Source organism: Ictidomys tridecemlineatus, chromosome 4, assembly GCF_052094955.1.
Source record: "Ictidomys tridecemlineatus isolate mIctTri1 chromosome 4, mIctTri1.hap1, whole genome shotgun sequence".
Lineage (NCBI taxonomy): Eukaryota > Metazoa > Chordata > Mammalia > Rodentia > Sciuridae > Ictidomys > Ictidomys tridecemlineatus.
In genome coordinates, this window is record NC_135480.1 from 47669614 (window position 1) to 47684658 (window position 15045).

The window sequence follows — 15045 nt, forward strand, 5'->3', positions numbered from 1 at the left end:
CATACATTGCTGGTGGAAACAAAAAGTTCAGTCACTTTGAACAAGTTTGGGAGCTCCTCAAAATGTTAACCATAAACACTGTTAAACCTTATGACCCAGCAATTCCACAATGAGGTATATGCACAAGAGAAATAAAAATATGTCCATACAAAAACTCATACATAGACTGAAGTTGTGGCTCAGTGGTGGAGTGCTTGCCTAGCATGTGAGAGGCACTGGGGTCAATCTTCAGCACCACATAAAAATAAATAAATTAAATAAAGGTATTTTTTAAAAAAAGTATAAATGTAAAAAAAACTCATACATGAATTTTCATGACACTATTACTCATAACAGCCCCAAAGTGGAAAGAAGCCTAATAGAAATGGGTATAAAATAGTGCTTAGTATATGAAATAATATATAAAAGCAACAGAAAATACACATAGCAATTATAGACTACGTCTCTGAGACTGGTCATATAGCTATAATTCTAATTTCACTATCCATTTCATATTCCCTTTGTCCTCATCCAGCATCTATGTTGATCAGGATTGTCTGATTGGTGGTCTGCACTATGATTGATCTTTATAATACTATATTACTATAGTTTTCTATTATCTTTTCTACTGGAGCATCAAGATCAGAGAATCATGTGGGTTCCTGATACATAATTTTCCATGTATAGTAGGAACCCTTTTTCTTCTTTATTAATCAGGGTAACACAGGATCACGAGAGCTCATGCACAATTCTCTTCTTTGTCTATTGATTCAAAGGCATGAAGAACACAAATTGGTCAGATGTCTATTTAATTTTCCACTCAGAGTAACCCTGTTTTCTGGGTCGCTTGTTGGAAGCATTTCTCCATTAAGAACTAAGTTTTCTATGCCAATTTTTTGCAAGCAAAAATTATATAAGTGAATTATTTGAGGAAACAGAGAAGTCTCTCTCTATTTCCATTCCTTGGTTCAGTTTTGTACACTCTGGGTATATATTGGTTGCTGGCTCAGAGAACAAACTACTCTATTGGATAGCATGCTAGCTCCACAAAATGTTTGCATCTAACAGATGCTCCATCTGAGTCTCTAATGCCATTCCATCTTTCTCTTAGTCCAGCTGTGGAGTAATAAGATTCATGAAAAAATCAATAAGTTCTGTGGGCATAAATTGGTATTGTGTTCATAAGGCCATTGAATAAGAACTGGAATGATGGTGAAAGAGATTGATACTTACGAAAAGAAGACATCATTCTGTCCATCTGATTATTGAGAGATTCCTCTACAATGAGTGGCCTTTGGTAATTATCACCTTTCTCCAGAGAAACAGAACCAACAGGGTGTGTGTGTGTGTGTGTGTGTGTGTGTGTGTGTGTGTGTGTGTGTGTTTGGGTGCATGCGCATGTGCGCATTTAGAGATTGATCTTAAGGAACTGGTTGAGACAACTAAGGTGACTGGCAAGTCCAAAATCTGCAGGGTAAGCTGGCAGGGTGAAAACCTAAGGAAGAGCTGGTTTTGTTGTTCAAGTCTGACGTCTATCTTCATGCAGAATGGCTTTTTGCTCAGGGGAGGTCAGTCTATGTTCTATTAACACCTTTAACTAACTGACTGGATTGAGGACCACCCACATTATCTGCTTTATCTCAAAGTCTGCCAACTTAAAAGTTAATCTCATCCAAAAAATACCCTCAAGCAAATATCCATATTATATCTGTATTAATGTTTGACCAGACTGCTAGGCACCACTGCCCAGCAAGTTGAAACATAAAATTTATCACCAAATGGGAAAAAAATATTCACCAGGGGCTGGAGTTGTAGTTCAATGGTAGAGCACTTGCCTCATACATGTGAGGCACGGGGTTCAATTCTCAGTACCACATAATAATGAACAAAATAAACTGTGTTCAACTATAACTAAAAAATATTTAAAAGAAAAAGAAAAAAGAGATATCCACAATTCTGTACCTGCTTGTGGGGAGCCACACTGAATGACCACACCTTCCAGTCCTGATGCCTCAGGCTCTGATCAACCACTGCATTTCTTGTGGCCTGGTCAGAGACCCACTCGGATAGCAAGGAGGTCTTCTTTGTAGGTGTGCCCCTAGGGTTGAGTTACACTCATCTATTCCCTGCCTCTTCTGCCATTTTATGGGTAGAACCTGAAGCTTGTGTAAAGTTAAACCGTGTCTTTGTTTTATTTTGTGTCCCTGAAAATTCACACTAATGATCTTAGTTCAGCTGCCAATGCCGGTTGGGGGCAGCAACTAGTCTAAAAGGTCTAGACACAAACCTCTTGTTAGGAGTTCCCATTACCAATTTCCTAATATTTTCAAGTCCCTTAACACTCAAGGAAGCTCACTGGCCATGAATCAGCATAGACCCTTTCATATGACCGTTTTCATTTCCAGGCTAAGCGAACAAGAAGATTCTCTGCTTGATGTTCTGCTCACTGGTAACAATTTGTGGGTAAGCCCATAAAGCTATAACTATGCAGTTTCAGAAGCTATAGCAATAGCTATGCACTTAGAGATATAAAGGGAAGAACCATATGTAAACCAGGTCTTTTGGACTTTCTTCAGTCAACTGGCCATAGAGAAATCCCCATGAAGCCATAATTATGGATTAAGGAAGGAATGTCAATGTATTAGGAACAGGTATTTATGGGAGTTTGAGTTCGTGCTCTGTGATTTTGGGAGCAGCTCAATGTTGTATATAACACTCCTCTTTCATGACTAAGAGCTACTTCACATGCCAACTTCATATATTAGAGGGTCATAGGGCACCAGTTATGGGTGGCCCTCTGGTAATCTAGTATCGATGGCCAAGTATTCAAAATCTACCACAGTATAATAATTATCTAGCAACTTTTACAGATAAGAGAATAATTTCTAAGGAAGATGATCTGGCTTTGTCTCAAAACCTATGAATTTACACTGATTCTCTTATAATGGTCTCCCAGAGGCTCCACAGAGAATGCCTATCTGCAAAAGGCAATTTGAACAATACTGGATCTGTTGAAAATCATAAGGAAAAAATGACAAGAGAAATTTGTACAATTACTTGAAACTGCTTCATATTCTTCTCATACTCTGGATAGCACATAAAATCCATAGCCTTATAATTAATGGATTGGAGCAATAGCATTAAGATATTAGTATTCAGGGCCGTCTAGGTAGGGGATTTAAAATATATTTTAAATTCTTACTCATTTTGCAGGAGATATCTCAACATAATTTAAATCACTGGACCCCTAGTAAACTTCACCAAGAAAGATATCTGAGTTTTTGTGCACTCTCATCTATCATCCTTTGATGCTCTTATTATAAAGGCATTTAGAATATTCATTACTTCTTGTTCAACAGAGTTACTCATCATTATCTCATTAATGTAGTGAATCACCTTGATAACATACCATACAAGACTAGATAGAATAGAGCATGAAAAATTTGACATAGTCCAGAACTAACATAATGAAAGTATACTATAAAACCTGCCTCAAGCAAATGTTTTCTTGTGCATTTTGTTAAAAGGTGTGGAGAAAGAAAAATATTCTCCAGAACAATAGCTTTGTGCCATATCACAAGTTAGGTTGATTTACTAAAAAATAGAAATCACATCTGGAACAGTTCTGGCAAATGGACTCACGACCTGATTAAGCTTAGAACAATGTATCATCACTTTTCAGAATCTATTTTTCTTGCATAAAATCCATATAACCAAGCTGAAAAGCAATGTAATGGAAATAGCCATTCCTGCATGTATTATTTGATAGTGGCATTAATTTCCAGAATTCACTGAGGAATATTTTATTGCTGGTTCACTGTTTTGCTAGAATTAGACAGTTCCAGGAGATTTCATTTGACCCTTTCTACAATGATTGCCTTATCTCTAAAGATCAAGGAATCAGAAAAGGGATTCTACCAGTTGCTGGATATGTTTATTTAAAATATACTTTCAGAAAATGGGTGTGGTTCATGGAACTACCACTGTTAGATGTACCCAGGTCAAAAGTCCTTTTATTACCTAAATTCCATAAGCCCTTAACCCTGACTGGTGGATCACATGGCATTTTCCTCCTGAGGAGTGTTATAATGTATTTCTCAATATCTTAATAAATGGGGTTACTTCAGATGTACACAGTTAGGGATGTACCAAGGCTGAATATGATCAACCCATTTCAATACCTTATCACATTCTCTGCATTCCTTTCTCTATAGTCCACTAGGAAGTTCTAACAACTCAAATTCCTTGATACCCATATTTAAGACAACTAATTACACAAACTTGTAGGGTCACTGCTAGTTGCTCAAGCTAATATACAGAATCAGAATTTCTCATAAATATACTCACAAAAAAATAAATACCCACCAAAAAAATTTCAACAAGATCCACCATTACCTTCCTTTTTCCCTGCTCTAACATCCTTAAATTCACCCACAAATATTCCTCAGGTTTCTGCCAATATAAAATAGTAAGTTACTCTAGCGTTAAGACTTGGTACTTAATCTTCTAAGATATTCCAGAATTTGGGTTTAATTGTATGTCTAAAAGAACTGAAAGGCAGTAAGGTTTGGATTTAGAGATGAATTAGCATTTCCCTATGAGTGAAAAATCTTAGGTGAAGTCACAACAAGGATCCTCAGGCAATCAACAGAAAGAGCAGCAGGAAGGACTAGCAGGATTTGGGGTTTTGAGGCAAATCAGATTTCTTAAAATCTATCTAAATAATTCTATTTCAAATCCCAGAGTTCTGTCTTTCCTAATCAATAATCTAATTCCATGCAAAGAGGCCCAGTGAGACCATAAACTCAATTTGCATTATATTTCAGGCAACTTCAAGATCAGAAATTAAGTTTTGGGGTTGGGGTTGTGACTCAGTGGTAGAACACTTGCCTAGTACATGTGAGGCACTGGGTTCAATCCTCAGCACCACATAAAAATGAATAAATAAAATAAAGGTATTGTGTCCATCTTCAACCAAACAAAAATTTTAAAAAACAGAAATTAAGTTTTTTGTTTTCAGAAGTTATGATTCTACTACTATAAAAAATAAAGTATTCTTTTGCGCTAGGCAGAGAAGCTATTTGGTATTCTAACCTTTCATGAAAGCCTTAAATTTATCATTTCTTTTCTATGAATTCTTCAAAGACATCAGAAAAAGCCAGCACATCCCATAATCTTTGTTTCCACCATAATTTTCCAACACAATAGCTATTTGGTCACGAAAGCCTTGTCTTCAACAGATGTTTGGCTCTATAGCCCTGTGCATGAGAATTCATACCACTACTAGCAAGAACTCAGAAGGAAGTGAGGAGCATGGGACATAAAACATGTATAGCATGTTTTCAGATTTAGAGAATACCTCAACCATCTAGCATACTACTATCAGAAATATGGCCATTCAGCTTGAGGATGTAGTTCAGCCTGGTAGAGGGCTTCCTTATTGAACACAAGGCCCTAGATGTGATCCCTAGCACTTTAAGAATTGTTTAAAAGAAAAGAAATAGGGCCATTAGGGGACAGTGCTAGTGATTCTCAAAAGGAAACATGCTACTGGAAACTAGAGGAAAAAGAATCCTTGTTATGTATGTATAGCTGCAGAAAGTTTAACTGATTTATGTGTCATAGTTATATGAACAAAAACTTGCAAGTGATAAACTTAGCCATTTTGCTGAGGAAAGTTCTAGACAAAATATTGAGGGCTTGGCCTGGTTACTTTACTATTTATAGCAAAATGTGAGAGGAAAGAGAAAGATTGAGGTAGAACTCCTAAGCAAAGGGAAACCAGCCTGTCCAAATTGCAAGATATTAAAATTAGGAGATTCAGTGTCAGGAAAGTATGCTTTGAATAGAAAACCAGGGTTGCAGCTGGTTCACTTCTTGATAGTTCCTTATAAGGTTCAAAAGGTCAAGCAAGAGAGAAATTTGAAGATGTTATGCAGCTATCCTAGGAAGAAAGAGCCACAAGGCAAGGAATGCATGTGGCGCACCAAAACTGGAGAAATCAAGGAAATGGATCTTCCCCTAGAAAACCTGGATTTTAGCTCAATCAGGACAATTTCAGACTTATCTAGAACTATAAGATAAGAAATCTATGGTGTTTTAAGTTACTAAATGTGTGCTAACTTGACATAGCAGCAACAGAAAACTAATAAAGATTTTGGTAACTAAAAGTGAGGTGTCATGTAACAAATGTGGAAGTAGATCCCATCACTGGCAGACACCTACTGGAGCTCAGGCTCAGCCCAGGATCACCTCTGCCCACTGGCAGTGAGGCTTGGCCCAGACCCACCTTGCTGACCTGCGTGGGAGTTTAGTCCAGGGCAGGCCCAAGTCTATCCCGTAACCAGCACATACCCGTGGGAGCTCAGGCTCGGCCGAAGACCATCTCTGCTCAGGACCATCTCTGCCCACTTGCAGAGGCCCACCAGAGCTCAGGCCAGGACTAGAGCCACCTTGCTGACCTGCACAGGAGCCAGGGCCCAGGGTAAACTTGGGTTCAATCTGCACCACCACCACCTGGGAGCCCAGGTCTAACCCATTTCCATCTTGAGACACTACAGCCATCCATATAGCTTTTCCCATGCAGTAGCCTCTACCCTAGGACAACAGACAGGGCTTAGAAGCAGCTTCATTTTGGAGCAGGCATCCCAAAGCCAATGTAAGGCCCAACCTTTCAGCCCCATCTCTGAAAGACATTGCATCCATCTTTGGGCACCTCCACTGCTATCTCGAGTTACCTCCTACTATTGGTGCCACCACCTATAATTGTAGTAGTATCCATTGTAGGACACTGGCAGGGTCTGGAAGCCCAACACCAAGGTGAGATACAGTTAATCTGCACAGATATTATGAGATTATAGGGTAGAAACTGTAATACCTCAGATCCACATTGCAAGTAAGGTAATCATATAGACAACATGAAAAAACATGAAAGAAAAGTGCCCCAAACAAACCAGGATACTACAATAACAGAACCCATGGATGGTGAAGGTGATGAAATGTCAGAGAACTAGTTCACAAAGTTCATAATTAAAATGATCTGTGAATTAAAGAATGGCCTAAATGAGCAAATACAGGCAAAAACTGATCACTCCAACAAAGTGATAAGAGAGCAAATACAGGTAACCATTGATGACACCAATAAACAGATAAGGGAACAAATAAAGAAATCCATTGATCACAAAGAGATAAAGGAGCAAACACAGGTAGCAAAAGATTACTTCAAGAAAGAGGGATTCTGAAAAAAAAATCAGAAATCCTTGAAATGAAGGAAACAATAAATCAAATTAAAAACTCAATAGAAAGCATCAATAACAGACTAGATCACTTGGAAGATAGAAAGACAGATAATGAAGACAAAGTATACAATCTGGAAAATAAAGTTGAACACACAGTGAAGATGGTAAGGAACCATGAGCAAAACATCCAAGAATTATGAGATAGTATCAAAAGACTAAATCTAAGAGTTATTGGGATAGAGGAAGACACTGAGTTTCAAAACAGAGAAATGCATAATCTCTTCAATAAGATAATGTCAGAAAATTTCCTAAACATGAAGAATAAATAGGAAAATCAAATACAAGAGGCTTACAGGACACCAAATGTACAAAATTAAAACAGATCTACACCAAGGCACATTATAATGAAAATGCCTAGCATACAGAATAAGGATAGAATCTTAAATGCTGCAAGAGAGAGGAGTCAGATCATATATAGGGAGAAACCAATTCATATCTCAGCAGATTTTTCAACCCAGACCCTCAAACCAAGATTCTGGAACAACATATACCAAGCTCTGAAAGAAAATGGATGCCAACCAAGAATCTTATACCCAGCAAAATTAAGCTTTAGATTTGATGATGAAATAAAAATCTTCCATAATAAACAAAAGTTGAAAAAATTTACAACTAGAAAGCCTGCATTACAGAACATCCTCAGGAAACTGTTCCATGAAGAGGAATTGAAAACAACAATGAAAATCAGCAAAGGGAGGCATTACCCTAAAGGAAAAACTAATCAAAGGAGAAACCAAGTCAAGTAAAATACTGAAAATAAACAAAAATGACTGGGAATACAAATCATGTCTCAATAATAACCCTGAATGTTAATGGCCTAAACTCCCCAATCAAAAGATATAGAGTGGCAGATTGGATTTAAAAAAAAAAAAAAAAGACTCAACAATATGCTGCCTCCAAGAGACTCATCTCATAAGAAGAAATCCACAGACTGAAGGTGAAAGGTTGGGAAAAATCATACTACTCACATGGACTGTGGAAGCAAGCAGGGTTTTCCATCCTCATATCAAATAAAGTAGACTTTAAACTAAAGTTAATCAAAAGGGATAAAGACAGATATTTCATACTGCTAAAGGGAACCATACACCAACAAGACTTAACAATAATAAATTTATATGCCCCAAACAATGGAGCATCTACATTCATCAAACAAATTCTTCTCAAGTTCAAGAGACAAATAAACCACAACACAATTATTCTGGGTGACTAAAATACACCTCTTTCACCACTGGATAAACCTTCCAAACAAAAAGTGAACAAAATAATATAGAACTCAATAACACAATCAATAATTTAGACTTAACCGACATATATAGAATATTCCATTCTTCAACAAGCGAATACACTTTCTTTTCAGCGGCACATGGATCCTTCTCTAAAATAGACTATATATTATGCCACAAAGCAACTCTTAGCAAATATAAAAAGGTGGAGATACTACCCTGCATTTTATCAGATCATAATGGAATGAAATTAGAAATCAATGATAATATAAAAAATAAAAGCTAATCCAACACATGGAGACTAAATAATATGCTACTAAATGAACAATGGGTTGCAAGACATCAAGGAGGAGATTAAAAAATTCTTAGAGGTAAATGAGAACACAGAGACAACGTATCAAAATCTCTGGGACACTATGGAGGCAGTACTAAGAGGAAAGTTCATTACATGGAGTTCATTCCTTAAAAGGAAAAAAAGTCAACAAATAAATGACTTAAACATTACATCTCAGAGCCCTAGAAAAAGAAGAACAAAACAACACCTAAAGCAGGAGAAGACAGGAAATAATTAAAATCAGAGCTGAAATCAATGAAATTGAAACAAAAGAAACAATTGAAAAAATTGACAGAGCAAAAATTGGTTCTTTGAAAAAATAAATAAAATTGACAGACCTTTAGCCATGCTAACAAAGAGAAGGAGAGAGAAAACTCAAATCACTAATATACATGATGATGAAAAAGGAAATATCACAACAAACAATACAGAAATACAGAAGATAATCAGAAATTATTCTTAAAACTAGTACTCCAGTAAAATAGAAAATATTGAAGACACTGACAAAATTCTAGAGTCATATGATTAGCCCAAGTTGAATCAGGATGGTATACACAATTTAAACAGATCAATTTCAAGTGATAAATAGAAGATGCCATCAGAAGCTTACCAACCAAGAAAAGCCCAGGACCAGATGAATACACAGCTGAGTTCTACAAGACCTTTAAAGAACAACTAATACCAATACTCTTCAATTTATTTCAGGAAATAGAAAAAGAGGAATCCTTTCCAAACTCGTTCTATGATGTCAATATCACCCTGATTCCAAAACCAGACAAAGACACATCAAAAGAGAAAAATTTAGACCAACATCTCTAATGAATATAGATGTGAAAATTCTCAATAAAATTCTGGCAAATCTAATTACAAAAACATATCAAAAAGATAGTGCACCACAATCAAGTGGGATTCATCCCAGGGATGCAAAATTGGTTCAACACAAAGAAAGAAAACTTCAGGCCAATAATCTATCAAACATAGAAGCAAAATTTCTCAATAAAATTCTGGCAAATTGAAAACAAAAATATATCAAAATGATAGTACACCACTATGAAGTGGGGTTTATCTCAGGGATGCAAGGCTGGTTCAACATATGGAAATCAATAAATGTAATTCATCACATCAATAGACTTAAAGATAAGAACCATATGATCATCTCAATAGATGTAGAAAAAGCAATCGACAAAATACAGCCCCCCTTCATATTCAAAACACTAGAAAAATTAGGAATAACAGGAACATATCTCAATATCGTAAAAGCTATCGATGCCAAGCCCCTGGCCAACATCATTCTAAATGGAGGAAAATTGAAAGCACTCCCTCTAAAAACTAAAACCCTCTAAAAACTAGAACAAGACAGGGATGCCCTTCTTCACCACTTCTATTTAACAAAGTTCTTGAAACACTGGCCAGAGCAATTAGACAGATGAAAGAAATGAAAGGGATACAGATAGGAAAAGAAGAACTCAAATTGGCACTATTTGCTGATGATAGGATTCTATTCCTAGAAGACCCAAAAAGCTCCACCAGAAAACATCTAGAACTAGTAAATGAATTCAGCAAAGTAAAATCAAAGGCATTTCTGTATATCAGTGACAAATCCTCTGAAAGGGAAATGAGGAAAATGACATTCCTTATAGAAATAGAAAAAGCAGTCATGAAATTCATCTGGAAAAATAAGAGACCCAGAATAGTTAAAGCAATCTTTAGCAGGCAGAGTGAAACAAGTGCATCACTATACCAGACCTTAAACTATACTACAAAAACAGCATGGTATTGGCACCAAAATAGACCTTGTAGAGCAATGGTACAAAATAGAGGACTCAAAGTCTAACCCACATAATTACAGTTATCTTATACTAGACAAAGGTGTCAAAATGTATATTGGAGAAAAGATAGCTTCTTCAACAAATGGTGCTGGGGAAACTGGAAATCTAAATGCAACAAAATGAAATTAAACCCCTATCTCTCACTGTGTACAAAACTCAAAGTGGATCAAGAACCTAGGAATTAAACCAGAGACACTGTGTCTATTAGAAGAAAAAGTAGGCCCAAATCTCCATTATGTCAGATTAAGCCCCAACTTCCTTAATAAGACTCCTATATAGTAAAAAATTAATAAAGAATCAATAAATGGAATGGATTCTAACTAAAAAGCTTATTCTCAGCAAAAGAAACAATCAGTGAGGTGAATAGAGAGCCTACATTTTGGGAACAAATTTTTACCACACACATGTCAGAGCAATAATCTCTAGGATATATAAAGAACTAAAAATCAGCAACAACAACAAAAACAAACAAATTACCCAGTCAATAAATGGACCAAGGAACTGAACAGTTCTCAGAAGAAGATATACAGTTAATCAACAAATATATGAAAAAATGTTCAACATCTGTAGCAATCAGAGAAATGCAAATCAAAACTAAGATTTCATCTCACTGCAGTCCGAATAGCAGCTATTAAGAATACAGACAACAATAAGTGTTGGCAAGGATGTAGGGGAAAAAGCACACTCATACATTGCTGGTGGGACTGCAAATTGGTGCGGCCAATATGGAAAGCAGCATGGAGATTTCTTGAAAAACTGGGAGTGGAACCATCATTTGACCCAGCTATCCCTCTTCTTGGTCTACACCCAAAAGACTTAAAAACAGCATACTACAGGGACAGAGTCACATCAATGTTTATAGTAGCACAATAGCTAAACTGTGGAACCAACCTAGATGCCCTTCAGTAGATGAATGGAGATTATTATACACACACACACACACACACACACACACACACACACACACACACACACCGGAATATTATTCAGCACTAAAAGAGAATAAAATCATGGCATTTGCAGGTAAATGAATGGAGTTGGAGAATATAATGCTAAATGTAGTCAGCCAATCCCCAAAAAACAAATCCTGAATGTTTTCTCTGATTTAAGGATGCTGATTCTCTGATTTAAGGATGAGTGGGGTCGGGGTAGGCATGGGAGGATTAGATGAACATTAGATTGGGCAAAGGGGAAAAGGAGAGGAAGGAGAAGGAGGTGACATGGGGGTAGGAAAAATGGTGGAATGAGATGGACATCATTACCCTAAGTACATGTATGAAGACACAAATGGTGTGACTACTTTGTATACAACCAGATATACGAAATATTTGCTCTATATGTGTAATATGAATTGTAATGCATTCTGCTGTTGTATATAACAAATTAAAATTTAAAAATGAAAAAAATAAAAATAATGTGTAAGTAGATTTGTAATTAGGCAATAGGCAGTGATTGGAAAAATTTTGAAGTTTTGATAGAAATCGATCAAAAAAAAATCAATCAACATATTCTAAAGTTCACTGAACCCCAATCATGATTAATACAAAGAAAATCACCTATGTATACCATAGTAAAAATGCTAAAATTCAATAGCTAAGAGAAAATGAACATGCTACATTTACATATTACATTTCTCAGTAAGAATTAAGGCTATTATTAATTATTATTAATAATTATTAATAAATAATTATTAACAGAAACTACTAAAATCAAAAGATGATGGAATGACAACCTAAACATGTTGAAATATGAAAATATTCTTCTATAATGAAATTAGTGCATCAACAAACTAAAAAGTTAAAAAAAATGATCTCCAATGGAAACACAGGATTGATAGGAGGAATGAAGGGCATCAAAGAGATTACAGATGGCAGACAAAAATGAACCAGTGAGGGCTGGGGATGTGGCTCAAGCGGTAGCGCGCTCGCCTGGTATGCATGCAGCCTGAGTTCGATCCTCAGCACCATATACAAGCAAAGATGTTGTGTCCGCAGAAAACTAAAAAATAAATATTAAAAATTCTCTCTCTCTCTCTCTCTCTCTTAAAAAAAAAAGATAAAGTCTTTAAAACAGTCTTAAGGATGCTCACAGAACTAAAAGGAGATTGGAAGAAAATTGAAGAACATGGTTCATGAACACAAATATATATATTTATATATATATATATATAAAATGAACCAGTGACATGAAAGAAATCCATTAGACTCAACTACCTAAATTTAATGACTTGAGTTTATGACATTATACCATTAGTATTGTGGTATTATTTCTCAAATATTGTCATCTGAACAAATTCAGTCCTAATAATACATAATAATTCTGTCCTAATAATAATAATTTTGCCATTAGCAAGCCAAAATAAGAGAATCATGAGGTTACATATTATTTATTTAAATAATTATATTTATGATGAAGAATAGCATTCACTTTTTAGAAGCAAATCTGAATGTTTACAACAGTTTTTAAATTCAGCACTTAAGTGTTTACATGAGATTCAAACATATTCCTTTTGATTCAGTAATATTATATATTGTAAGCATACACATATATCTGAAACAAAAACAAAACCAGGAATTGAAAAATAAAAACAAAGGAATAATTACTCTAATATTCAAGATACTTGCTAGTTGAATGGGAAAAGCAATAGGATGGAACAAAGAGTAAAATGTTATATCAGGAAGTAATGAAACTTTATCAGGCTTTGCAGATGAGTAGCAGGTTTAAGTATTATACACCAGAAGTCACACAATCTTTCACATGTACCAAAGGTTACTTAATGAAAAATTTAAAAGACCAGAGGTTATGAATTGAGAGAATTTGATTTATTATTACTAATTAAATAATTTTTAAAAAAGAGTTGCAGGAGAAAGTACCTTTTTCATTTCTTGTTTCATGATCATTGTGGATCTGCTGTAAGCCAGGAATTGGCCGAGTTGTCAGATACCAAACTGCATGTAGGACATCCGTGGCATGTATACGATTGTGATCTAAAGCCACAAAAATATTTTATAAAAATGATCATTCTGTTAGGCCTCATAAGTCACTTAAAAGGATTAGAATTTTATAGTCATTTACATTCTTATAATTTCCCATAATTGTATTTTATCTATTTTTAAAGTTATTTTGATGTCTTAAAAAGTTCCCTTTTTAAAAATTTCACATATACTATGAAAACATAGTAAAGGGATCAAAGGAAAGGCAGGGTAAACAATAACTGAAAGATACTAGAAAATTTTCTTAAAGTTTCTGTCGTGTGGCTTTTAAAAGTACCATGTTGCTTCAACATCATGGAGACACAATATTCAAAATGATTTCTGTACACAGAACAGTTACAAATTCTGGATACTTACGCTCTTAAAAAAAAAAGTAGGAATTACCTCTTTCTCAGGTTTGTTATAATGATAAAATGATGAATGGCATGGGAAAGCATCCAGAACACTGTCTGACACCTACCATATAATAATAAAACTCCTCAACTCCTCTATGTGAAAAGGAAATGTTACATAGGGCATAGGGTTTAGAATTCAGATGGACTTTAGAACTGAAATCCAGCTCCTCTCTCTAGTTTTAAGATCCTTCTGACTTTTTACTTCTCATTTGTGATACAACATTCCCAATAAAGATTAAATAAGATAATCTACATGAATCTAATGATTCCATAGTCACAGCAGATATCCAATGAATATTTTATGAATATCTACAATATAAAATTAGCAGATGATAGAATAGTAAGTGTCCAGGCTATAGGCAGGACATAGTATTAATTCCCTAGGAGCCTTATTATTAATAATATAATTACCATTTTTTAATGACATTTCCAATGTGCCTTGAATTCTACTATGTCCTTTTTGTTGCTTATTTTATTTTATCACTCTCTATGGGGTAGGCACTGCTATTATTCCAATTATAAATTTGTAAACTGAGGTTTAGAAAAATTAGGTTGAGAGAGTTTTCTCAATCAGTGTATCCTAATCAGAGCTGAGAGTGAAGACTTTTTACCATGTCCTTCTTCCCATTCAGCTTTCCTTAAGTACCTTTGAGCATTCCAATATTTATTGTAAACTTTGACTTTAATTTTAATGCATACTATATATAGTATATATAATCCACCTTAAATTATTAAATATCACTGAGTTATGAAAATTTAATAAAAATTCACTCTGTAGATAACTAATTTCCTAATTAATGAATCCTTATGGAGAGAAACTGTAAAATGTTTCAACACACCTTTTCTTAATATGAAATTCAAATTGTATTTAAACATAAAAATCAAATAAAAATTAAAAAATATTCCATAGATCAAAACACAGTTGAAAATATAAATTCTATGGATAAACTCTGAACACTGTAAAATGAAGGAATTTTCTAAAATTCTTAATATTAAC

The 15045-nt window shown here is 35.0% G+C and overlaps 1 protein-coding gene across 2 annotated transcripts in view; it reads right to left on the reverse strand.

The window, feature by feature from the left end:
• Pde3b (phosphodiesterase 3B) overlaps positions 1–15045 on the reverse strand; it is a 179850-nt gene that overhangs the window by 20965 nt on the left and 143840 nt on the right. For both annotated transcript variants that reach the window (XM_078046436.1, XM_005326856.4), the window contains exon 11: positions 13534–13647. In XM_078046436.1, coding sequence (XP_077902562.1) covers positions 13534–13647 — 114 coding nt within the window. The remainder of the gene's footprint in view (positions 1–13533; positions 13648–15045) is intronic.